At 43.8% G+C, this 27,443-nt stretch overlaps 1 protein-coding gene and 1 long non-coding RNA gene across 2 annotated transcripts in view; one reads left to right on the top strand and one right to left on the bottom strand.

Moving 5' to 3' along the window:
* Positions 1–569: 569 nt before the first annotated feature.
* Positions 570–27,443, bottom strand: part of TMEFF2 (transmembrane protein with EGF like and two follistatin like domains 2) — a 125,678-nt gene continuing 98,804 nt past the window's right edge. Inside the window, exons 8-11 of the mRNA XM_039555123.1 lie at positions 8,813–8,936; positions 7,133–7,291; positions 2,241–2,327; positions 570–1,838 (exon numbers count right to left, since the gene is read on the bottom strand). Coding sequence (XP_039411057.1) covers positions 1,742–1,838; positions 2,241–2,327; positions 7,133–7,291; positions 8,813–8,936 — 467 coding nt within the window. The 3' untranslated portion in view covers positions 570–1,741. The remainder of the gene's footprint in view (positions 1,839–2,240; positions 2,328–7,132; positions 7,292–8,812; positions 8,937–27,443) is intronic.
* LOC120410289 lies at positions 5,129–8,819 on the top strand. The gene is made up of 3 exons (XR_005602348.1): positions 5,129–5,397; positions 6,238–6,318; positions 7,417–8,819. It is a non-coding gene; the product is annotated as an uncharacterized LOC120410289 (long non-coding RNA).

Raw genomic sequence — 27,443 nt, 5'->3', positions numbered from 1 at the left:
TGTCGCTGTGTCAGGTGTAGCAATGGAGGGGTCTGAGGGGGGAACATTGTAATGCCACTGGGGCATGAATTACCAGAGCTTGCAAAGTCTCCCTGGAGGGCATCTTGTGCCACCAAAACTGTGCAGCGCTGCTGTGCCTGGGCTGCGCTCCCTATCAGACCACCACTGCTGAGCCTGAGCGTGGGACACAAATCCAGCAAGGACTGGGACAGAGAGGAGTATTTTCCAGTGGGTTTGAGCATGGAAACATCCCTGTGGTGTAGTCAGCCAGGATCACACCTGCTCGCAGCCTCTGCTGTGCACTCCTGCCCCACACCATCACTCTTCCCATCTGAAAACAAGGCTCCAAGATTGGAGAGCTGGGGCGAGGGCTGAGGAGCAAGGGGGTGGCTGTACAGCCCCCTCTCCTTCTGCCTCGGCCCAGCCTACGGCTCCAGGAAGCAGAAGGTCCCTGCAAGGCCAGCACCGGAGAGCTGCCCTGTGCCAGAGAGCTGCCCTGTGCAATCATCTGCCCCTCTGCCTGTGCAAGCACCACACTCCCACTCCCATCAATCAGCACAGACCAGGTGTCTGGAAGCATCTCTTGCCAATCACCTTTTATTACCTTTAAAAAGCCAAGAAACCCAGAACAAGACAAAAACTGAGACCGTGTGAACATCATGCAATGGATTCACTTCAAAGCAGGCTGGAGTAGGGAGGGGGAAGACCAAAAGTCGTGTTAGAGTAGACGTATCGCTGCACCCGTGTCTGAAGGCCAGACTGGGTGGGCTGTCACTGGTGGGGTTGGTGGTGACTGTTGTGAGTGACCAGACGGATGCTGAAGTAGGAAATGGAAACACACTCATGAGACATCATCCCAGGTAAGCCCAGGTCTTACTCTGACATGGTGATGACAGTGAAAAATACTCCTAACTCTTGTCTTGGGTATGTTCTGCCTGGGCAAAGTCTCTTTGGAGAGGAGCAGCACAGGGACTGCTGCTACAAGGGCTCTTTAGCTCAGTTGTGCTACTCACTGGGACTAGAGCTGGGGCACTCAATTAGTGGAGTGGATGTTATGCAGCAGCAGTGATGTTACCCCACTCTGCCCTTCAGTCTCGCTCTGCTGTCTTCAAAATTCATAGCACAAACTAGAGCAGAATTACCTTCTCGAAAGGGTGTGTTTTGGAGAGTTTCAGCTATCATGGAAATAACTCTGCATCTTGTCCATCATGTGGATGTGACAAAACACATGCCCTTATTTTCCTGAGGTATAGCCAACATTTGGGTTCATTACATTTAATGGAGTAGGGTCACCCATAAAGTTATTCATAAGGTATTTTCTGAGTGGTTTTCACCTTCTCTTAGAAAAAGTAAATTATATCAGCATGTTCACGAGGTACAAATGGGACTGGCATTTCAGCTGTTATTATGTTATTAACTTTTTTAACCTAGTAATTTTCAATCAAGAGTGAGAAGCAATTTTCACTCACTCCAGTGACCAGAGTTGGAGATTCTGCGAAGTGTTCTCGTAGGGTTCACCTTGACAGACACCTAATTCCATCCCAAATGGAAACATTACCCCCGACACTCTCATTGCGGTTACCGAGAATTTCCATTTCCCCTTCGGTTAGGATTTAATTTAGAAGGCAAAGACTTCCTAAACTACGGGAGAGTAAAGATAGATGGTATGGGAGAAGAAGGCTGATGAAATGTAGTTGACTCCGGATCTGAAATATTTTATCCCTCCTCAATGTAGGTTAAATTATTCTTCACCTTTCCCACATCCATAATTGTCGCTGATCTTGGACCAACTCAAAACCCTACTACTGAGTTCAGTAGACTCAAAATTGCCACTAGAACTGGAAAAAGAAAAAAAAAGAGATTTGTTAGTGTCCATATACAATATCCCAAGACTATACACAGCTATGAGATACAGCAAATTTAAGAAAGGCAATTTTTTTCTCATCACTGAGTATTTATTATATATAACAAATACATGAAAAAGAAAAAACTATATTGTGTGATATAAATAGTTTATTTACATTACAGAAAAACATCAAGACAATGTATACTATTTCAAATATATCCATACATAATCAAATATAGCTGTAGTACATGTTCTCATTGGTGTAGATTACCACAAATGCAAGGCAACATGTGTAGATCTTGTCTTAATCTTTTGTCTATAATACTGTATTTTGTAGTCCAAGCTCTCTGCAGTTAGTTTTGCCATTGTGGAAACATGCGCTCTTTAAATTAACCTTGTCGATGCTCTTGTTGTGTTGTCTGAACTGTAGTGCCCTGTGTTTTGCTTCTGTCTGTGGATTCTGTTGCTCCTGGGACATTTCCTGGAAAAGAGAGTTGTGAGAATACACGGCTCTTAGCAACACATCTGCTGAAGAGGTGGCGGGGGCAGCAGGGATGCGAGGGCGAGAGGTGCATCCTCCAGCCCTCAGCGTGCTTCCTCCTCAATGAAATGGACTGTGCAAGCTAATGGCAATGGCATCACAAAAAAAGCCACAACCCCCCCAAAACATACTGTGAACAAAATTATGGCAAGGGAGACTTTCAGATTCCTGAACACTGGCCACTCTTGCTGCATCACAAGGGTCCCAACTGCACCACATTGCTCAGCTTTAAATAATGCGTTTATTTTGAGCGAGGCACAGGTGGAAGACCCAGGACGGTCTCATGCTCACCTGGTCAGCGTCCCAGGTCTGTGATGTGTTTACAAAGTGGCTGCAGGGGCTGCCTTTCCAAGGCCCTAAGTGTCTGCAGTCCCTCTTAGCCTCCATGGAAATGCTCCATGCTTCAGCCCATGAGCAAACAGCTACTTTACTTAGAGGTGCCTGCACCATGCCATGGCTGCTTGGCTTGGTGTGGAAAGCAACTGTGCTGGAAAGCCCCAAATCTGAGATCTCTTTGGACAGCTGCAGAGGCTGTCCTCAGGACCTATGGTGCTCCTCAGTGAGAGCACATTTCAATCTTTCACCTGCAGCAACACCAGCTGTGGGGATGCCACATTTCCCCCTAATGGAAAGCTAATGGTGTGTTTCTGGTTCCCTCCCATGGAAAGGCACCCTCAGGCAGAAAGCACGGAGAAGTTTAATCCCGGGTGGAGGCCACAGGAAGTCCTAAGCAGCTGGAAGCCAAGGGTGGTTATGGTAGAAACTGGGCAGCTGCACAACAGAGACTGAAACACCCTCTTGGAGTGCCACAAGAAGAGGCCTCAGAGTACTCCAGACCATGCTGATATGGAAAAACATTCCCTTTGTATGGGGCTGGCTTGTTCTTCTGTTACAGGAGGGCTTCCAGCAACACCGTGTGAAACCCTATGGGTTACGCACCTTCTCAGTGCAGTGGGAGCTTAAAGCACTTGCCTGAAGCTCTGTGTCAAATAACTAAGAGCACAACAGAGTGAAATAGATTTTTATTGACCCCTTAAAGTAAAAAAGGTCATTTTCCCCCCCGTTGAATGGAAGTGATGTTATAATTTTGTGACGTCAACTGAAAGGCTAAACAAGAGCCTAAGAACTTGGGAAGCATTTAAAAAAATGCTGGAATACAATTATGTAAGCGTCTAGCAAAATATGGGTCAGACTGTCCTGACTTGCCTCACTTTTAAGCCACCAGGACCACCCCCTCATGAGAAGCTGTATGGCTGTGGGCTATATTTTGCCTCGTTCCTTCCTGGGAAGCAGTGAAGTAGGCTGCTATCATTACTCCAGGAAAAACCAGCCTGTGTCTCCTGTGCTCTTAGGGGTCACGGCAGAGCTTTCATTACAGAACTAAGGCAGACTTTAGCTGGTCTGTGATCTCATGACAAACTCATTATTCCCTTCGAGTTCCCTGAAAAGGCGCTCAAACTTTGGGAGTGAGTCAGGGAGCTGTTGTTAGCAAACACAGGGCTGATTCACTGCTGGCGTGCCATGTGCACCAAGCGCTTCCTGCCCGCTGTCCCCGCGCGGCCTCTCCTGCCCGGCCGGCCAGGGATGCACAGCAGGGCCCCGTGGGCTCTGCAGGACACGGCCAGGGACACCTCCACGAGCTGAGACAGCCCCACCAACGCCCGCGGCCACACAGTGCAGCCCAGCTTCCAGGTCCTGCCGAGCCTCCAGCATCAGGAGTTACAACCCTGCTTTGCCCCAGTGCTCAGCCATGCGAAGCAGGATTAGGGAACCAGGGCACAGTGGGCACAACCAGACTGATTTTCTATGAAACACGGAGGAGCCAGGTGGCTGGGGGATGATCAGGATGGTCAGCAATCCCATGGTGGACACTAACTGCTCCAGCTGGAAGCAAGGAGATGAACAGGCACTTTCTTCAAACCAACACTGACAGTATCTATGCAGTCGCTTACTTCAAGGTCGAGAGAAATCAATTCAAGTGTAGAGATTACTCCAATTAAGATGATGAAAAAGCATCTTTGAACCAAAAATGCCCATGTTTCAACTGTACATTACCAATGTCTGGGAGCTTGGGAAGGCCCCAGGGCCCAGCACCAACACCGCGGCTGCTTACATGCAGTGCAATTGCATTTACAGGTGGGCCGTGTCTGAAGTGCAGCAGGGATTCTTAAGAGGGGCACTGGCATTTAACCAGCTTTTTAGACTTAATCATCTGCTAAAACGGAGTGATAGGTTTTCCTTGGTCCTCAACTCTTTAATCACAAGTCCTTTGTAGTGCACTGTGTGGGGGATGCATTCACTTCCGAACACAGCAGTTACATCGATGTAAACCAAGTACTGGAGCACAGGCTGCCCTCCCTCTCTCCCTCCACTGAAGCTTTGCTCAAAAGCTCGAGTTACTCACAATGTGATTCATAGCAGGTAAAACACGTTATGCATTCATTTTTAATCAAGTTATTTCTTCACATAAATAAGCTGCTGTGACTAAACATTAGGGAAGCACTAGAAATGCAAAGCTGTAAAGAAAACTGCTGAGAATCATTATAACACTAGGCCATATCTATATTATTTGCCATCCTCCTTCACTTTTATCACTGCTTCCTTTTTTGCCTTATCTCCAAGCTAGAAGTCCTTGGGTAGACTGTGCCTCACTGTTTCACCTCCTGGCCTCTGGTTCTCTACTCCTCCACCCCAGAAGCTTATTCCCATTGCTGGCACTAGTGATGAGTAGTCAAGCAGCCGACCTCTTCCAGGAACTGAGTCAGTAAAACCTCAATCATCACTTCTGTTGGTTTCATTTTCAGCTGAGTCCATCCCCTGACTGCGTTGTTTGCGTGGCTAAAGAAATGGTAATGGTGGCAACAGAGCATTGGAGGGACAAGTGCCCAGGAGGCAGAGGAAGGGGCAAACCTCAGCTGTCAGCAGCCCATTTATTCAATTAAAGTGTCTGTGCAACAATGGCCCTAAAAGCAATGGAGGGTACCCCCACAGATTTGCACCACTTGTACAGGTAAGATTTTAAGAGCAACAATAGTAATGATAGCTGGAAGATTACAGTGGTAGTTTTGTGCAGCTCAAATGAACACAGTGCACCAAACTCACTTGATAAATTAATTAGGTGAAGTTGCACTGAAATGAGCAGCAAAGAATTTGGCCGCAGTGGCCTCTGAGTAAAGTTTCCCTTCTTTCTCCCAGGAACTTGGCAAGGTGTTTTCAGCACTTTCAAGAACTCAGGGTGTGGAGTTCAAACCAGTACAGTCAGGTTCTCCAAAGCAGACAACTTCATAAACTCAATTGCTTATGCATATGCTGCCACAACACTCCCTTGTCATGAGGATTTCTCTTAGGCCACTTAAGAGCACCCTTTTGCAAATGTATCTCAAATCATTATGCTGGGATGGAGGATGCTCTGCAGTAATTACATGCATTACAGAAAAAAGTCAAAAGATCATAAATTGACTTGGTTACTAAGTGTGGGGGAAAAGGTACTGTCTCTGTATGAAAACAGTGTGATGGGTAATTTGCATTACAGCACCAGATCACTCAGAGCTCCCTGTCTTCATTCTTCAGAATAAAGTACTTTGCTCACTGCATCAAGGTGACAAAACCAGTCACTTCACAAAACAATACCCATTTGTTCCATTATCAGCTACTTCACCACCTTCTTTCCTCATTACATGCTATATTTTTGGTCCTTTGAATTACCTCTGTGAATACCACCTCCTGTAATCTCCTGACTCATTCCGTAGCTGCCATTCAGGTGATGAACTCAGTTTGGCCAAAATAGGTTTTGTTTTGTGCCTTTAGGCCAGAGAAGGATTTATGAATTTTTTTTTTCTGTCTTTTCCAGGAACAAATGCTCTACACTTGTTTTCCCACCAAGTAGTGCAACATAGGGACTGAAATAAAGTAGATTTTATTTTATATGGAGGTATGATACCTGGCCTTTTTTTTTTTTTTATTTTAAAAAGAAAATAATTTGTAAAAGAGTGATTTATTGGTGCTGCTAGCTGACTTAATTTAACCTTGTGATTTCTAAGAGAAGCCCGTAGATGTTTGACATGGGGTAAGTTCATTTCAGAATTTACCCCAAGCTCTCCCAGAGACAGTAACACAGTCAAGTGGGGGAGTAGAGCAACACATGGAGGGGAAGGATTGCATTTACCCCTCTCATTCTGAACTACCCTGGGGCTGTCTTTTCCATTCACACAACCCTCTGCTCCTCACTAAAGAAAAAAACCCCAAGTACATCATATATGGAAGACCCTAAAACATGTGCAGTGCCTTTGAACATGCACTCAAGCCTAATGAAATCATTTAATCAGCAGGGTTGCAAACAGGCTTAAAAGTTTGTCTGCTTTGCCTGATTAGGACTAAGGGAATGGGCCCTTAAGGAAACCAGATGGAGATATGATTAGTTTTATTAAGTGTTGATCCAGCTGCTGTATTTATATTCCCCTTATTTATATGAACAATATTTGTCCAAGCATCTGAATACAAAATAGAGAACTTCGCTTGCTGTAGGCACTGTTGCTCCCTAAGTTTGATTAAGATGGAAGTAAAAATTCAGTCATAATAACGAAGGAGCACTGGCTGGCTGGACCAGATGATATGTTGTGTTTGTTGGTGAATTAAATAGCATTTGTTATCAGTAGTGTCACTGCAGAAATCGGTATAATCAGCGCACATTGCAGGAAAAACAAAAGTCTTTTCTCTTTCTACTGTAAAGTACCAGAGATACTGACCTTGTAATACAGAGGACTACAACACAGATGATAGCAATCTGGATAGTTCCAATCACAGCTGCTATTAAGACATACTGAAATCGTACTGGACCTGGAACCACATATAAAACGCTGTAGTCCTTTTTTTCACAGTGTTGTCCAGTATAGCCGGCATCACATCTGAAACAAAACATATTTTTTTCTCGTTATACCTGCTGCTTTCAAGGAATGCTGGGAAAATTGTATCTGGAAAAAAATTAGTGGCTGAAGCATAAGCTTATGTGTTTTTTTTTTTTGTTTTCCAGAATGGACTCCCACAGAGAGAGTACCAGTGAGTGCTCAACTTCTCAGAGGGAAGACTTCTGGTCCTCAGTGTCACCAAGGTCTGTGAGAGTGAACAACACTGTGAGAGTGCCAGGAGGTGCCCAGGGGACCGAGACATAACTGGCTTCAAGTGGAACTAGTTGCACGTTGTGATGAGAACTCATTTAGTTCCTTGCACAACATACTTTAGACTTCTCCCTTTCTTTGGGGAGGTGGGGGAGGGTGAAAAGCCCTCGAGTTGTGGTTCCTTATGCAGATTACCCCTAAGGAGGTGATAAGCAATCATCCAGGCTCCATATGAAATGTGATTAGATGCTCCTGAAAGTGGATACATCATTTACATTTCATCTGGTTGCTATAAAAAACCCCTCTATTGATGCTGCAGCCATCCACCCCGATCCTGCTTGTTGCACTGCTCACCAGTTCCCATCCTGCAGCCTGACATCTCCACTCTGCTCTGTGACTTTGGGGCCAAGCAGTGTTTTTACAGTTTCAGCCCTTGTCCTGTTTCCCCTTAATTGGCCAAGCAAGATATGAAAATCCAGGTCAGTGGCAGCAGCAACTGTCAGGGACTGAGACAGACGGCCTGGGTTCCTCTCATGTGTGTTAGTGGAGCACTAATCCTGATAGGTTAAGCCTTGAGCTTCCTCCCTTTTCTTCTGCACTCCCACAGCTGCCAGCACCTTGAGGAAAGGACATTTTCCAGCTGAATGGAGCACCTAAAATGCAGCAGCTGCAAAGAGCAAAACGTGCCCTGGCTGTTTGTGTGAGCCCGGAGAAGCTGGCTTAAGGTTCTGCCCTGGGGAGAAAGTCTGTTCTCTATCTTTGTGCTCCCATTCCAGTGTCCCAGGAAATGGTGCTTCACGTGTAATAGTCCTTTTCCAGCCACCTGGCCACTGTGTGGACTTCAGAAGTAATATCTGCACCTGTGCAGGGAGGCATTCACTGTGGGAGCACTACAGTGCTTTCACTAGATCCCTCCTGTCTGCCCAAACCTCCTCCAAAATCACCCCCCCGCTGAAGCAGCCACCTCTGCCCCAGCCAGCTGCCCCACAAGCATCACTCCTGCCACAGCAGGGACACATCCTCTCCCTCAGGCTGAGGAGGGTACCTAGCGTGGTCTGAGCGCTTTGTGAAGGGCTTTTAAAAACACATCTAAATAGAACTGGAGCTTACTGGATGGCTTTACAGTCAATTAACATTGTTCATAACTCAATAACACTTTTGGGACTTCGTTGAATAATTTAAGTCTGATGGATTTTGTAGCACAAAGGGCCATGGTTGCCATTATTTTCCACAGCTGATCTAGACAAAATGTTTCTGTAAGTCAGTATTTCCCTGTGTGTAGCCTTCCCTTGCTGGTAGGAGAAGGGTTACCTGCAAGACGGTTCCAGCATGTTTGTGGAGTGCTCACACTTGCCATGCATGCAGAAGCCATTGTAATGCTCTGGACAAGGGATGTAGATCCCTCTTGCACTTTCTTCCAGTTTGTTTGCATTCTCTGTGAACACAGGTGAAGGGAACGTTAACCGGGCCACGTAAGATAAGGTGAAATGATGGGAAGAACTCAACATATGAAAGAAAGGAAAATCAGAAGAACAAGATGTGAAAGATGTTGTTCATGGGAAGCAAGAGTAAGGGTTTGCCCCTTCAAACAGGTTGGTTGATGTGAAGATTTGCAAGGTTTTATCTCATTCTTTTATAATTCCTGTCAAGTTGCAGCAAATGAGATACCAGAGAAAATAACGTGACTATTCAAAAACTTATGACAGAATAGCACAGGCAAAATACCTGATTAATTCTGCTATACTTTATGGACTGTCTCCTCAAACTGAGACAAGGTTAGGAGAGAGACTCTAAACATTTGCATGTAATACACATTACAGTACTTTAGGTCATTCAACAGAACATATACAGAAAGATAATTTTATGGCTGAAGTAGAGCGGGAGTCCAGAGCTGAAGTTTAGCATCAGTGCTGTGTGCCCGTGCCCCAAAGCCCAGTGGCCTCCTCCACATCCCACAGCATCCAGCACTTTAAACTAGTTTGACTTTCTGCAGCAGTTAAAGAGTCACTGAGACTGCATGGAGGCTTCATTTAGTTTTGAAACAGGTATGTGCTCAACTTCACAGGATGAAGCAGAGTGTCACCACCATGAACTCACATGAATTTTGTAGGCCACCAAGGTATTAATTAATCTGGGTAATTTTGGCAAATTCTTCCACTTAACCAATACTTATGATACCTCAAATGGTAACCCTCCTTTTTCTGTGACAGTATCTTCTAGTCATGATTAATTAAAAACAGAAGAAAGAAATCTTGTGATGGATGTCTGAGGAAATGTAGTTTGCACACAAATAAGTTGAAGCATTTTTATCTTCCAAAGGAAGTCCCCCAGTGTTATAAAACAATTGCAATTTGTGTTCTGCCTCCAAGCCAGCCATGCCGGCAGCAGGCATGCTTAGGTATTATCCCACCTCTGGGAAAAGTGTGTGCAGCAGATCCAAGAGTCAGATTTTCATAATGAATTTCTTTTCTGTCGCTGCTGTCCAAGGAGAGTTGTAAGAGTCTCTAACCACTTGCACTAATACAGTTGGTTATATTGTCCTTATGTGGAAACAGGCGAGGACCAGCTCCCAGCAAATGAGAATGACAGGCAACCTCTACATCCCTGCTGACAGCATTAGCTTCTCTTTCATCCTTAGGATTTTCACTATGGATCCCTATTGCATCTTTTCAAATGCACGTATGCTGAACACAAGCCCGTGTGCCTCCCCCTGTTCCCTGATTACATTGGGATACCTGGAGGCTGGGGGAGGCTCTTATGGACCATGCAGTGCAGAAGCATCAGGGGCAGGGAGAATTCCTGGGCTGGGGGCTGACAGCTGTCTCTGGGACAGCACAGACAGGATGTGCTGACAGGAGGCAGGTTAGAGGTATGGTATAACCTCCTTTGACAGCTTGCCCAGGAATTGGTGCTATCAGAAAGTGTGGGAACACAAGGTCCATTTGGTCTGGCACTAAACATTTTTGGCTGCCTATCATCCTCTAAGTGAGACACTGGCTACCAACACATGAAATATATACACAGAGTTATCACCCCACCAGGACTCCATGCATGTTCCTTTATGCCCCTGGCAATCCTCCCAGACAGAATAAACGTGTGTGATGTGTCAGCTATCCGTGGACTTGCTCATGGCACACACACAGATCCCGATGTGCTCAGGACTTGTGGGACTCCATACCCATATAGTGACCACCTATGCACTGTGCCTGATGGATTCTGGCTGTGCTGGACCTCTGCTATGGCCCACATTCAAATCTATTTCTGTCCAGGAAACTGCAGCGAGAAATATGGGATCCTTATTAATACACATTTTTTTCTGTTGTGGAGAACATAATGCCATTTCCTTCAAATCCTCCATTACCAAAGGAAATTTGCTTCCTCTCTGAAGAACAGGAGACTGCTCTGTGTGCACACACCCATGTGTGTGTTTATCTCTGATTGTTCCTTCTCAGGTACTGAGGTATCTCTGCCATGTCTGTGCACCACCACTCAGTGCAAGAATCCCTCCTCTCTCAGATCAGCCAGCAGTGTGGTTAAAACAGTACGAAATCATTTGTGTGGTTTTTTTTTGTTTTTTTTTTAAAGGCACACTTCAAGATGGAGGAGAATTGTAACTTTCAGAACAGACTAATCTAGGACTTGAAAGGGGGACCAGGACCTATCTGGACGTGCAGATGCTCTCACTGTGTGTAGGCTGTAGGCCTAGCAATCATGTGGGTAGAAACCATGTTTTCTTTAACAAGGTCTCTAGCACACTTTAAAGTAAATCTAGGATCATGCAGAACTTGTAATTACACCTCTAAGCATAATGTTGTGATGGAAAATGCTTTACTGAATCTAAAATGAGACGGCCCAAGCTTTGCTAGCATTTGTAGGATAAACACTTCATAGGGTAAACACTTCATACAGGAACACTTGTCACCTGGCTCAGAAGAGCCCACAAAACTTAGACACAAATTATCTGTATCTCTATCTCATTTTGACTGATGACTCCTCTGAAAGAGTCAGGGATTTAATATAAAGGCAGAGAGGGGGAAAAGCTCATATTTAGTTTGATCTGCCGTTTTGGTTACTCAAAATACAGACCACAATAAAAACATCATTTCATTCAGACTGAGAAGTTCTCCCTCTCAGCACATTTTGAACGCACACAAAATATTTCCCTGCCTCAAACCAGGTTATTTTTCCCATTACAAAACCCATCTTTTCAGAGCCAATGTAGAGACCCAAACACCCAGGCATGCTTTGAAAAGTCCGTTCATGTTAAAACTGACTGCTCCCATTTCTGGAAGGACGTGAGCACCATTCAGCAATCCAGCTGTTGATGAGATACCAAGCCTTATGAACGCATCACAGGGTTTACATCACCATGAAACAAGAACTATAAATTGATTCTAAAAATAAAACCATGTTGAGGTTATAAAGCAAACAAGAACTGTACATATCTTAAAAAATTAAACCTGAATTAAATAAATTAAGACTTCCACCCTTATTATAACTTTGGATTATTTATAAATTCAGTATTGGATGCAATTGCACTAATCAAACTGCAGTATCACTATACTAAGGAGCCCCTCTACCACACCCACCTCACACCTGCAGAGAGCAAAGCTAAATACAGAGTAACCCACTTTTTTCCAAGCACAGCAGATCTGTATGCATAAAGCAATGACAAAGACCAAATTCAAAGTTACTCAGGTTTCAGTAATGTTAAATTCAGTAGCTGCTCTTCACACACTAGACTTACTGCATTGTTATTGGCAACAATGTGGGAAAGTTTTATTTGTGTCAGAAGGACAGACTTGTACCTCTTTGTGATGGACAGGATTTGAGGCAGAAGCCAGCTGTAAAGACTAGAGGTAAAAATTGGACTGACTGGGTCAGTCTCTCCTATCTCTGGACAAAAGAAATTCCTGCCATGTTTCTCAAAATGCTTGTCCTTTTCATTTCAAAAAAGAAATACACCCTCACCCTCCAGAACAATTGTATTCAGAAATCTTGAGGCGCTTTTCTGATCGAAAAAGTCACTTTGATGAAGCCAACATCTTTTGCATTTCTGCAGCATTTTTTGCATCTTTAGCCTAACATGACATTTCATATTGTTCGCATCTCTTGTTAGTGCCAGCACATGACATGATAGCCTATCAAATAAGACACACTAGTCAAAACACATTATTTTTAAGTGTGTGGAGGCCAGATGCTACTTTGTGTAGCCTGAAACAGTTTATCATCTCTCTTACTGGAAAAAATCTCCCAGCTGAACTCTTGTTCTCCAACCTCTCTGTGGATGGCAGGGAGATGCTGAGATGATGAGCTATTTCTCTGGGATAAACTGGATCCTAAAAAGATATCCAGTGTGACTGACCACCCACACAGTGATCTTGCATTTCTTGATGGATTGTCTTCTGAAATGTTCAATAAATTATTTAAAGCCATCTTGTCTAAATTAATATCTGTGCCTGTTCCTGTCTTTCATTAAGAAGGAGCAGAAGAATTATTTCAAATATATCTTGTATCATTCTGAATTTCATTTCTAGTTTGGCTACATGGCTTTCCTTCAGTCTTCGGAAGTTGAATGTACACCCTTCAGATCCTCAAGTAACTGTATCAGTGAAAGCAGATATCTGGAACAGTCTGCCTGGTTGCAGGATGTGACTCTGCAAGTGATGAAAACAAAGCAGCCAGACTCTTCTCTGGGCAGCCCTCACTGGTCCCCAGCTCCCATCTGAGCTAATGTGGAGCTTCTGTTCCACAACCAAACATGTGCAGTAGTGCTGCTGACAAAGGAATAAATCCATTAGTGCCCTTGATGAGGATTATATGAAGTACTGTCTGGAGTGCCCAGAAAATTCTTTCCAGACATAAGGTCCTACAATCCACTTTAGAGGAATTAAAATAAAAATCTAGGCAAAAATAGGATTCTTGCATCCAAGAATTGACTGCCAGGCACTTAACAATTAGTTCTGCAGGGCTGATAATTCTGTCATTCTTCATGTGTGAATTGGTGAGACTTTCTAGGTGATTTCAAGCAAGCAAAGTAGAGAGCCACAGCCTGTAAATTCTGATATTAGCATTTTAGCTGATGTACAGCAGGTAATGTGGGAGCTTTGGAAATAATAACTATTAGGCTATGCCCATATGAGAAAATATTGGCTTGTGTACAGTGTTAACACCTAGTGTAAAGTCATCCCTAGACCAAGGGAAGTCCTGAAAATCCATATATACACATATATTTCATCAAATAAGGGATGAGACAGTGAATGATGTGCAGCAGAAGCTATTTTGACACCTATCTCGTTGGAAAAAGTGGTTAAGGAGAATTGACTTACATAATAATTTAATCTTTTAATACTGCTGAGGTCAGTCAAACTTGCAGACGGAAGCTCTTGCTGATATTGAAGTAGTGACTCCTCACACACCACATTATCAGAGGACATATGAAGGGAAAAAGGGTTTCTTGGATCAGATGTATGTCTTTAACCTTCTCAGCCCCTTTTGGAAGCATACCCCCCTCACTCCTTTCACCTCCCTGCTGGCTCTCCCAAAGAGATGCTGTGGAGCATAGCATTAGAAACTTTCTTAAGAAAGCTCTTCTGCTCTGGGTGAAAGATGCTTCATGTGCAATTCTTGCTTGAAATCAAAACAAACATCTAGAGAGTATCCACCTGTGGAGCAAAGGCAGGGATGCCCTGCCTTTTGGGAAAGAGCTTCAGCTGATTGACTACAGGTGGGAATCTGAACCCTGTGCATAAGCCTAGGGATAGTTTATGTTACTCATCTTCAGTCTTCACAGAGTCAGCAACTGCTGCTCTTTTGATGTAAAACAGAACTTTCTCAGGCCACAAACATCTGCAGGAGTGGTTCAAAGGCCCAGGAGGAGGATGGTAATGGTGCTGTTCTCTCCAAAAGTGCAGAATTGCTTTAGCAGGTTTGCTGGTACTTCCCCCCCTCTTCAATAGCATCCAACAGTAAATGAGGTCCCACAGCAACTTAGGGATGAAGTCCTTAGGCAGGCTTCCTAATCACTTGTAATGAAGAACTGCCATGATAAATCCCAGTTCAGACCCAGCTCTGATGAGAGAAAAGAGATTCCTCCTGGGTCTTTGCTGACCAGCTCCAAGGCAGAGCATCCTTGGCAAACCTGCCCTGCTGCACGGCCACACTGTGCTGCTGCCAGCTGCTCAGGGCAGCCTGGGGAGCACCTTCACCCCGCATGTTCCCTCCCCTGAAACCTTGCTTTTACAATTATAGAGCGCCTCTTAACAACAAAGAAAATGTGTGCAAGCAGCTTGCCTGAAAATCACTGTTTGGGTGGGCGTTGAGTGAGAATTCCGAAGGAAGTGCTTGCTGCTGCTCAAGAGGGAGCTCACCAGCCCACTCTCCCTGAGAGCAAGTGGAAAATGAGACACCAAATGTCAGCTGAAAACGTCTGGCACCACTATGCTGCAGCCTGAGCCTAAATTCCTCCTGCAGCCACTCCAAGTACAAACTTGAAGCTAGTTTTTCTACATCAACTGCACAAAAAATACCCTTCCCATATTAGCTGCTTCACCAAGGGGAAAAAAAGAGATGGAACATGGTGAAATAAATTACATTCACTTCTTTTCTCAGGCACAAAATAGGCTTGCTGAACACAGTAATTTATTAATTTTAAATGTCCCTATGCAAATCAGTTCCCTGGAATAAGATAAAATCCACTTTCCTTTTTAAAAATAATCTAGGGCTTTTTATGTTTGAGATGATGGCAAGATGTCCTAGTGCACTTTGAAAAAAAATACTGTGCTCTGTCTTTGCAGCAATGCATCGTAATTATTCAGCCTGCTGCCATAATTAATAATAGAAACCAATGAATTAAGACACTAATAATCCCCAGATGTTCAAATGGAGAACTAAATACTTTCAGCTTGTCAGCATATATATGGGGGCTATGCTATATATGTTAAAGCTGTTGCTGAACTTTGGAAATCAAGAAGCACTTTTTTTTACAACATCTGTGAATATATCTTCCCTCTTTGAGAAAACTGATTGAAATCAAGCAACTTGTTAATCATTTTCCTGCATACATAACAAGACTGTCTACTCAAAACTAAACAGGACTGTTTTTCTTATTTTTTTTCCCCTTGTTTTCACAGTATCTGTTGTCCCCTTGAATTCACACATGCCTTACCCTAGAGATTGTACAGGCTCCTCAAAGCAAGGCTCCTGCACACACAAGGAGGTGCTACCAAGTAGTTACTGCAACACAAGGTGCAATACAACCCAAAATTGCACAGTGATGCAAGTACATGGCAGCAGCCATTGCTCGCACTTCTGAATGGGAACACCCAGCAATATAAGCTAAACTGAAAGGGGAAAAACCTCACAGGAGCTAATGTGTTGTTCCAAAGCAGCATTTTCTCCATGTCCAGGTGCTCGCATTAGACTCAACTCCCCCCTGGGGTGATTGTTTCATTCAGGGAGGTAAGGCAGGCTGCAGCCTCCCCTTGTCCAGCCTCCTCTGCTTCCCTGCCACCCCGTTTCATCCTCTCAGCCTGACTGAGGCCACCCCTAAAAGCAGAAGTCACTGCTCCTGGATGCTGCTCTCCACAGCTGATTCCAGGACATCAAGAGGAGGATGCTGCACTGAGCTCTCCCTCCAGCAGCTCCACAGAGCAGCTCACCCCACGTGCCAGCAGCACCTGCCACTTCCCAGGCCAGCAGACTGGCGAGGTCTCTGGCTCCTCGTGCTGTCTCTGTGTCAGCTGTCCCCAAGCCATCTCTCCATAGTTTTGTGGATGAAATAACACATAGCTCTTTAAGGCAGCCACTACGGGGGCCAGTCTTGAGGGCTGCAGTCATTCCTAGGGTTGTGATTTAATGATGTGGGGCTGTACTGTGGATTTATCAAAGCCCTGGGTAAAGAGGCCCTTACAATTTGTGCTGCCTTCTTTTGTGTCAGGATTGAATAAATCTGTGCTAACTCCATTCTTAGAATAGATTAAATCCCTCTTTGTGCTAACTCAGCTACTCTTTGTTTTTGGCAAGCTGCTGACGTTCCCTTCACTTAGATTCTCCTGCCTAAGAGAGATGCCACCAGCCCTGTGGGAGCAGCATCCTCCCCCTTCAGAATCCAGCAGTGTAAAGAAATAAAGTCATAGTTTATCTCCTTGCATATGATCTCCTTAGGCAGCTCATGACAGAGCCCTTAGAGGATGAGTTAACCTTATTATTATTGTAATTCTGTGTTGAAAAAGAGTTGATGTCAGTTTAGAGATTTGTGAGGTTCCCTCCAATTAGGCTGCGTGCCTGAAGGCAGAGGGGCGAGTGCTGGATCCATCACACGCGCACTGTGCGAGCGGAGCGGGTGTCACCCTCTGTGAGAAATTCCTCCCAACAGCTGAGCCAAAGGCTTGTTTTCTCTCCCATCCACCTCTCCTCCAGCTACTCATTAGTGCTGGTGCTGGAAGGGGTAAAAAATGGACAGGAACAACCAGATCAGGGCTCCTCTATGTCCTCCCCTGTGAAAAAGTACGCTTGAGAATTTCAATTTACTGTTTAATACCAGATTAAATAGAGATGGAAATACCACCCCAGTATGTGGATGTTAGCAGCACAAGATGCTTCTTTATACAACCAAATGGTGTCTACTTCAGAGAAAGCAGGCATGGATCTGCAGAGGAGGCAGAGAGTGGCTAGGAGGGACACTGCCAGAGGAACATATCTGTGTGCAGCACTATCTTTTGGGGCACAGGAGACAAACCACCATCCCTACACTGCACAGCCCCAGCAGTGCACACACATGATTCTCACTAACCAGCAGCTCTTCACAACCCTTCCCAGCCTAGCACAGCAGTGACACAGCAATATTAGTTAACTTAGTTAAGTGATGATAAAGGAACAAAACTCCCCGAACTTGACCAAGTGGCGTCCTGCTGTTTCTGCTTTGTGTGCTACTATGCAATTTCTATATCAAAGCAGCCTGGCTAGTGCAGCACTCCAGAGCAGCTTATTTATATGTAGATGTGGCTATATGACATTTCCAAATGCCATACATTTGCATATGAAGGTTCCACTTTTTTTTCCCCACTTCAAGTAAACAGAGTGCTTCGATTCCAAAGCAGTGCTTTCACTCACTTGGAGCTGACTGAGAACCATCCTCCTTAAGCAGCTTAAAAAACCCCTGAAACATCTAATTTTCACAATTCGGCAACCTTGGCTATCAGTAGTGTCTCTGGGTGGGTCTTGTGATTTATAGCTGTACCTTTGATACCAAACCAAGCTCGGAGAGCAGAACTGCAAGACCTTAAGATTTCATATGAAATGGCTACAGCTAATCTGCAATACCAATCAATATTTGCAAATAGGCTCCGGACATATGATGGAAGCTTGTGGTCATCCTAAAAAAGCCTGTGGGTCACATTCATTATAGCTATGAAGATGGTATTGATTTTTGTCACTGATGCTCCACTTGAAAACAAGAGCAGGAGCATGTTGCAGGAGCCGCTGAGGAGCTCCGAAACTGCAGACCTAACACAAAACCACAACCTTATGTAACACCAGGAAAGCCAAGTGGACATTATATATTCAGCTTTCTTGTCAAGGGAAGATAAGGCTGAAGCAGATGGTATGTGGGCAAAGTTTCAACCTGAATACATTGCCTTCTAAAAACCAACAGTGCTATGAAAACAGCCCAATTTTGTGGCATGAGGCTGATGAACATGTTACCTGCACATTAAAGAGCTGCCTGATGCCAGGCCTTGAGGTATGTGCTACAGAGGAGCTGGAAGAGTTTCCCGTTAGCAACGTGTGCATGGAAAAACACGGCTCTCAGCACTTCTCCTGTACCACCTTGCATGTGCAGTATGAATTATGCATAACACACAGACAGCCCCATCCTCGTGCACATTGGAGCTGGGATGCACAGCCAGGGTGTGCGCTGAGGGAAGCAGCCCTTTGGCATCCATTACCAGGCGGTGTGGGAGGGCTGGTGGGCGGCAGCGTGGATGGTGGTCACCAGACATCAGCTCTCCTCCTCTCCCATAGCTCAGCCCTGCTCCCTGGCTGAGCTCCCTGCTCCCTCCACATCCCCCTGGGCTGGGAAACACCGAGGTGAGGGTGAGCCGCTCCTGTGAGCCCTGAGGCTCTGTCTGCTCTCAGAAGACCATGAGAGGCACTTCCTGACTGTGACATCAGGCACAACAACTCCCAGGAGTCACCCTCACTGTGTCTCAGCTTATGGAGTTTCATCCACCCTCCACTGCATTTCCAGAGCACCTCATCCTCCACTGCCAACTAGTAGATAGCATCAACTATGACAAATGGGATGACGTGCCAGAAAGCTGATAAATACTTTTGATATGGCTCTAAAAATAGTGAAGGGATATTTGTATCCTTCTGACATTTTTGAAAAGTAGATGGATATGCATGACCTAAGTTTTAAGACGGGTGTCAGGAATATTGATGTGTGGAGGGAGCAGGATCGTTTGGCTGGCGTTGCCCCAGGGGACAGTCGCATGACTAATGATGTCTCCATCTCCCAGCTGAGGGTGTACTTGGAAGGGGCTCAAGCAGAAAGATAGGAGCCGATCCAGAAATAAAACAGGATTCATCCTGTCTACCTAGGCCATATCTTTTCCTCCATGGGGATGATGAAATGGGAGAAAGGGGGTGCAAGTGCTCTCAGAGCAGCCTTGCTGTGCCCTAAGTTATGCCCTCGCAATTCCTGCCAGGTTAACTCCTGTACTATGTATGATTGAGCCTGATGTGTTCCCGGGATCACAGCTGTAAATTTAATCTGGTATTTCTAGCCCCCCTCTGGAAATGTGGAAGTCAAATACAGTTTCTTCCTCTTCCCTCCAGTCTACAGAACAATACAGACTCCAAAGCTCTCCAATTTGCACATCCAATCCCAGATGTCCTGAGGTTTCCCCTTCTTTGGCACCTATGCAGGTGGGCTCCAGGAATTTAAGTACTGGTGCAACTAGCAGCGCTTCCAGATTTTAAGGACTACACTGATAGAAATCGCTTTTAAGCAATTAAACTGCAGATTAACAAAGCATGCTTCCAGTTTGAATGGAGATACATTTACAACCTGTATCCACCTGATCGTACCCAGAGAACAGGCACGTCTTACATAACACAGAGCTGCATTTTCCATCCATCCTTGCCCCTTCAGCTATGTGTGTAGCTTTTACCGGCAGAACGATCAGCCAGGCAATCAATGAAACAAAGCAGGAACTTCCTTTTGAGAAACTGCCGCACATTAAAAGCACACCCTAATCCAATTACCAGGCTGCCCCCTAATTTCCAGTAGGAACTCCAGGTCTGAATAGATTGTTTTCCACAGAGAAGCAGTGTTTGAAAAGGTCTCTGACTTAATATTTATGTCTGCCAGCATGGCATTATGAGACTTTACTTTCTGGTTGCACACTTCAAACAAACTAAAAAAATTACAACTGAAAGCAAGTATGAATAGCAAAATTGTCAGAGAGGTTTGAAGGAAGGCACGGCAATGAAAAGGTTACCCAAGGTACGTGACAGCGCGGACAAGTAGGTCAGGGATGTCATTTTGGCTACAAGGCGTTTCCTTCAGTCCTTTTGATAATCTGAGGGTTTTACAGTCATAGTTTTGCACTGATTTTATATTCAGTTTTGATTACTAAAAGCAGTCCTTCTTTTTCCTTTTTTTTGGGGCACATGTTGGCAAGATGCTGCCAAGCTGAAGTGTGACACCCATTTGGCTCCCTTCCCTCCTTTCTTTTTTTCCAAGGTAGCATCTGTGCTTGTAAAAACATGCTCCCTGAGAGGATTCATCCAGGAAACTAAAGAAAGAGCTGCAGAATTTGGGGGGGAGTGTGTGTGAGAAAATAGGAGACTGAAATAAAAATACTTGACTCCTATATGTGGTATTTTTGTACACTTCCTGAATCACATGCCTGGCAAATCCCCTGTGAATATCCTGGATATTTTAGTTGCCAGAGCATGACCCTGAATGGCTGTGACTACTCAGAGATATGTCTGCTGTTAGCTAAAAGCATGGTTTCAGCCATACTTTTCACTGTTTTGTTCAGGCTATTCAGAAAAGTTTTGTTATGCTCAGAAACATTTTATTGGCATGTTGCAAACTCGTGATCACTCCTCCGTACAAATCAAATGCTACACTTGCTGAGGGATGAATCCTGCGTGGCTTGATGCTATTTTTACTCACCCCTCTGCCCTGAGTCCTGCATTGTAAAACTGTGATGGCAATGGGTTCACACAGCCTACAACCTTGCTTTTTGTATCAGTCCAGCTGTATTGTTAAAATCTTTTGTGGCTGCTCAGAGGGTTGGCTTTAAGCAGACTATATGTTTGAAATTCCTACCTGGAAAACAGGAGCATACCAAGCAGTGTGCTTGCTTTCCCATGCCTGGAGCTGGAGAGATATCCCTTACTACTCCCAATTTTAAGTGTAGGAGAAAATGGTAAAACAATATAAAATGCCACTGCAGCAAAACCTGCTACATTCCTTTACCTATTTTACCAAAGATACACTTTCCAATCTGTCATGAAACCCCGCGATGGACAGACAGAGCCAATACCTTTCCGTGCTCTTGGGTTTGCATCAAAAGGGTACAATGTCACCACACAATTTAAGCTTTTTGCCTATTACTCCAGTGCCAAAGGTCTATCTGGCAGTAGCTGACCTCTGAGCTGCAGAGAGGAGCCCACCCAAGGCTGCAGAACACACTTAGTGCCTCTCACAGCCTGAGGGGCTGCGAAAGACCCCTCCAGGGCACACTCACGCTGAAGACACCGCTGTGGAGCTGTCCCTCTCCTTGTCTGCTGACTGCAAACTCTTCCACAAGCACAGTGTCCTTGAGCTGACTTCCCCACGGACCCAGCCCAGACTCTGCCTGCTGAAATATGCCAACAGCAGACTGGGTCTGGTTGCCTATCTCCCACCAAACCCTTCCATGCAGACCCATGGCTCTCCCTGTGTGATGGGACAGAAAGCAAGCACAGAGCTCGCCCTGCAATTTCCTTCTATAAAGAGTGGAACAGCTTCTCTACGCCACAGAGGTCCTGGGAGTCATCACCAGTCACACAGCTCATTTTGAAGCACAGACAGAAAAGTCTATTAAGAACATCTTTTTTTTTTTTTTTATAAATGAATACCTGCGTTTACTATTTTTATACACCTGTTATTATTGTCTTACAGCAGTGCCACAGAAGTGAGCTATAAAGATGGCATTTGTGAAAATAAAGGGTTTGGTATTTTAACTCTGCACTCACTTCTAGAGCGAATATTGAAAGCGGGAGAAGCTGCATGGAAAAGAAAGGGCAATTCTGGGAAATGGAAAATTTACTAAGAATAAAAATGGACAAAAAAGCCATACAGAGAAATCTCAAAGCCATTAAACTCAATGGCCATTCTCCCACTACTTTCAGCAAGGCTGGAATTTTACCTACTGCCTCTTTAAATCTTATTGACTCTTATAACAGTATTTTAAACCAAACAGCTGACATCCTGCTGCCCAGCCAAGGCCTTTTAAATCACTGAAATGCAGGATGGAAAAAAATCTGCAGTGCCAGATGTGTCTAAAAACAGTCACAGTTCTTGTTGAGGCAATCTGTAGAGGAAAATGTTTAGCATTTATCATGCCTGACAAAACACTAATAGTTTATCAGTTTTGATATTATAGACTAATAACAAGCTTTTCCATGGCTACTTCATTTGCAGAGCTACACTACTGTTACTTGATTTTAGAACAGTGCTTTTCATTTAATCCTTTTCCATCCTAGCTGGATGGAAGTACACTTCCATTATTAAATGAAATTGTAAGCTAAATACTCTAGGGAAGGGGTGTTTTTGATGTATACCTGACACAGCTTTGAACCACAGATAAAATAAGAGGAAGACTAAAACCACAGGGAGAGTTTTAATTTTTTTTCCCCCTGAAAAATATTTTGCCATTATGTAATGCTGTCTAAAATGGCTAAGGCTTGTGGTAGCAGCAGTAGGCAAAGCAGTGCATTTTGATTCAGTGTTGATTATATTCTGACATGCACTGCCACGGGTACTCTAATAGCACATTTTGTTTACAGCCGTTGTATTTCCAAGAAGAGAGTTTCACAGCTCATGGGTACAAGGTAATATGACAGCCCAAGTGTGTAAGAAGTCACCTTTCTAGGCAGGTAAATGTTGCTTTTCAAACCTGAGTTATTAAGAGCACTTCTGCTTGCTCGGTGATACAGAGGTGCTCCTTAAACTGCCAAGGCTGGGTTTATCCTGAATGCAGAGCAATGTTTCTATGGACAGAAGTATGGGAGAAGGCAAAGCTTATATTCAAAATGCTGCATCTCATGCTAAAATTCATACTTTCTCTAAACCTTTTCCATTTTCCTTCAGAAACAAGTTTCTGTCGCTCATGGTTTCATACACTAAATGTTAATATGAAAAGAATACTTGTGTTGCATTGCTTGAAAAATCAGTGCACAGTGTGGCTTTTAGCAGGTGTGTTCAATGGAAAAGGTAAATACACCCTTTAGCAGGTGTATTCAATTTAGCAGGTGTATTCAATGGAAAGAAGTGGAACCATCAGCCAAGTGAAACTCTTGAGGCAAAATATTTGTCTGTGTTTACTTTCTTTACTCAAATCTACTAAACCAGGCAAAATTTGCCCCTTGTCTCCATCTAACCTAATTCTGAAGGTCTATTAAAAATAAATACACAGTTCCTTCTTTTCCTCCCCAACCATATTTCCTTTAATTCCACCAGATGTGTTTATACTCCTGAATCCAGGTGAAAGCCTTTGTTATCTTAAGGCTCAGGTTACCACTGCACGTGTCTAAGTGATCAAATTATCTCGTGTTTGTATTGCAATTTGACATGATGATACTCCTTCTACAAAAGAGGATGTTTCAGTCAGCTCTAAGTAGCAACTTTCCTCACGGTTACAACTTACTTATTACAACTGTCATATGCTTTCATCTCATGGTATTTTGATATCTAACATTTCATAAAGAATGCCAAAACATCCCATGAAACAAAATTCTGAGGAAATTCAGTTCTATGAATATTTCAAAATAAATTTTTTTTAACATTTCAGACTAGATCAAACACAAATATTTAAATGTTGATGTTTCCTGAAAATGGATAGTCTAGCATCTCATTATACTTTTAACTCTCAAATCCTTGGAAAGGTTCTGTAATTCCTAACAGAAAATTTACAGAAACTAGGCCTAAAACAGAGCTGCTGGGCATAAAAATACACTGTGGTACTCCTTAATATCTATCAACTAATTCAAATTAGTGTAGTGGATGGCAAGCAGCTGCTGTGCACCATCTTGAACAGTATCCTTCAAGGATGACTCTTGAGATATCAAAGTGCCTGGAGCCAAAGGAAGGATGGAACCAAGGGTGAGGAAAATTCCTCCCCAAATCCAGAAAACAGGATTAATTTTCCACCCTAGTCCTTGGGGAAGATTTATAGAGTCTTGTCTCAGTTCCCTTTTTTTTTTTTTTTTTTTACTTTCTTTTCTTGTAGGGGAAGCAGGGGAGTTGAGAAAGGCAAGAAGATGCTATCAAGAGGGAAACGCCTTCAGGGTGTCAGAATGCCAAAGACAGTTGGTATCTACCATCCTCCTGGCACTGGATGAAGTGCTGGGGATTACAGACTGGTACCTAGAACAGCAGCACAGCTGATACGGTGTGAAACACAGGCACCACAGCAGAGTCCCCCAGGAGTCACATGTGCCACCACCCTGCGTCACCCTAAGTGTCAGATTGTTGGCCCTACAGAGGAACCTGGCTGCACAGTCCTTCTAGATCCCAAAGGGAGAAGGACTTAAGCTTCCCTGTGACTTCTGGTGTGCAGTAGGTCTGGGGCTGTCTGCAGTAAATTTAGGTACAGATCTGTGAAGCCACTTTGTGGCCTGCATTGTTAGATGGAGTTCATACTGAACTCTCCTCTTTAACGCTGATCTACCTCAAAGGAGGGGCCTGAAAAGTGGCAAAGACGCAGTATTAACTAGGTGCTACAACGTGATTTAGTCAGATATAAAAAGACTTTTTTGGGTAACTGTAAACCCTTTCACAGTGGTGGGGGCTGCAGCCAGGAATTACGGTGCATATTCCATATATCCATGGCAGATGAACACTGGCTATAGATCATGTTGCTTCATTCCCATAAACCTCTGAAAACAAAGGTTAGCAAAAACAAGTTTTGGGAGTTGCTTTAACTAGAGCATGACAACTAGCATGATTACAAACCATAAAAGTGATTTTCCAAGGGTCCCTACCCTTGCAATTAGAGGTCCTTTTTAAGCAGTAGGTATCCGGTTAAAGACAGCTTGAGAAATCAGGCACAATTCAGCTTGGGCTGAGTTTTGGGGATCACACTTTTATGTGTGAGCAGGAAGGTGTCTTTCTTTTCTGCCAGCTTTACCTGCTTTTGAGCTTACCCATTCCTCTGATCAAAACACAGATACAGAGCAGAGGACCAAAAGGATCAGCAAGTACTGAAAGGTTCAGGTTTGCTCGTGAAGATGGGTTCTTGTGCTCCAAATAACACCAAACTTATGTAAATGAAACGTTATGTGTTTATGGACTGGGACACAAATGGAAGAATCTGTAGAAATGCCTACATGAACTCAGGTCTGCTCATCTCTATTGCACTTAGAATTTCTGTTTTTATCCATAACCTTTAAGAGAACAAAATGTTACAGAAGACTGCTAACATGACAGCAGAAGGGGAAAACCAACAAGTAAGGCACACAGTCTTGGGCAAGCAGAAGAAGTGTTTGGAGCAAGTTTCATAAATTTCTCACAGTTCTGATGGAAATCCCAGATGAAAAAATATACTTGGATTACAACTTCCACCCTCACCCCATATCTTAAGGAAGCTTTACACCTGAATTCATTTCCAGGAGTTAAATGCTTCAGGGATGCTGACAACTGTAAAACAGCCTGGTCTGATTTTGTATCTTTTAGGCTGCCCATGCCAATGCTGGTGTTGCAAGTTGGAACTTGTTTTTCCCGTTTGTTTCCTACAGATCAAATTCTTAGCCTGGATTTACTGAACTTTCAGGCTACCAAGCTTTAATGCAAATCAAATGGCTTTCTTTATAATGTTCACTCGCAACAATACTGAATTTGTTTATTATGGGAAGAAAGCACAAACAAATTCTGCAACTTTTGATTCACATTCATTAGTGACTGAATTAAGGGCTAAGCTTTAGAGGCACAAATGGAAATGTTCTTCCTCCTTGAGCTACATCATTCTACGTAAAGAGATGTCTAGCAGTTCACCTGAGACCTAATTTAAGTTTTAATGCTAACAATTACAGGTTCCATGAACATGACACTGGGAAATCATAAGTAATGAAAAGGCACAATTTATCTCATTATAAAACCACAAACCCCCCAGAAATCCAAAATAACCAAGGCACATTTTACCAAGCTTAGTGCATGCAATTCAAAGTTAGAAGAGAACTCCCATAAAAAGTGAGGTATTCTCTTGAGGCTGGCAGATTAAATGAGCAATATTTCTCTCTCCCTCTTGCTTGTTTTTAAAATCTCCATAAGCCTGTTTTTATTTTGCATGCTCCTCAGGAAGAGACTGTTAGGAGTAAGCGCTGTTAAATCACATGGCACAGTGCTCTGGAGTGCTGCAGCTTCCTTCCTGGCAGGGGGCTTGTTTGTGAGGCTATTATGTGACCCCTACAACAGTGTCTGTCTCCCATTCAAAAAAAAATTATGTCGATTTCAGCAAGATAGGGCCAAGCAGGATCTGAAGGTAAAATTCAGAGGGTTCTACAGAAGAAAAGCACTTGGGGTAGCCTGTGCTGCAGTGCCCATTGCAAGACAACTGCATTATTGCCCCAGTCTTTCCTATTTTAGAAATAAAGCATCCAGCCTTCCTCATGAAAAATGCTGGAGTGGGACTTTCCACACTCCACCTTTTACAGCCCTGGAGTTAAAAAGAAGCAGCTGCAAATTTTCATTTCAAAAACACCCAGGACAAGTGGAGTGTGTGAGGGCCAAGAGAGTCATTGGGACTGACTCTGTTGGCTACTCAGACTTGAGTTCAGAATTAGCTGGCAGTAAGATTTATTGACTTACCAGGTGGTATCTATCTCTGCCTTTTAGATTTTCTTCTGTATATCAAAAACACTGGAGGAGATGCAAGGCAGCAGAAGGGCTGGAGACCATCAGGCTACCAGAACACAGTAATCTATCTCTTGTGTTTGAGAGATAGAATTCTCAGAAGAATCTAGGCTCTTTTTTCTCCTGTGTTTTGCAGAGCTCATCTACCACCTTTTGAGGACCTTAAATATATTTTCATAAAACCTTGCAAACAAATGCAGATAGCAATTTGTAAATGCAAATACAATTCAAGCAACATTTAAAAGCTTCCCATTTAAAAAAAAACTGTACTAATTGTACCATTCTTGTTCGTCCACAGGTCAGTGTGTGTGTGTCTGTGTGCGTGTGACCGCAGGTGGAGGCCGTAGCTAGAAAGCATTCATACTGCCACACAGCTGTCAAAATATTAAAATCTAGTTTTTTTCAATTTTAAAGTGGTTTGATGGAATAGCAGGAACGCTTTCTATATAATCTATTTGTTTAGTGTGACAAACTCTGACTCCAAGTCTGAGGAATCGAAAGCCAAGCAAATCTGCATATGCAAGGATGTAATTTCCCCCACATTCTTACAACGCGGCAGATGAGAAATAGTTTCTCTCTAGCCGTGATGGTTGCACAGTGTTCAGCTTTGTGTCTCACTTGCTAATTCCATTAAGAAGAAAGGAAAGCCTGGTTTACAAAGGCATAGCAAAAATGCACCATAGTTTATATCCCATAGCTAAGCTCCGGGGCTTTATTATTCTTCAGCAGTTGAGCAAATGGCTGACATAGTAGTAGACACAAAATTTAATTTAAATGGACAATGTCAAGTGGTTTAGACTCCAAACTGAACCT

Source organism: Corvus cornix, chromosome 7 (genome assembly GCF_000738735.6).
Source record: "Corvus cornix cornix isolate S_Up_H32 chromosome 7, ASM73873v5, whole genome shotgun sequence".
NCBI lineage: Eukaryota > Metazoa > Chordata > Aves > Passeriformes > Corvidae > Corvus > Corvus cornix.
This window is presented reverse-complemented; position numbering and strand designations above follow the sequence as displayed.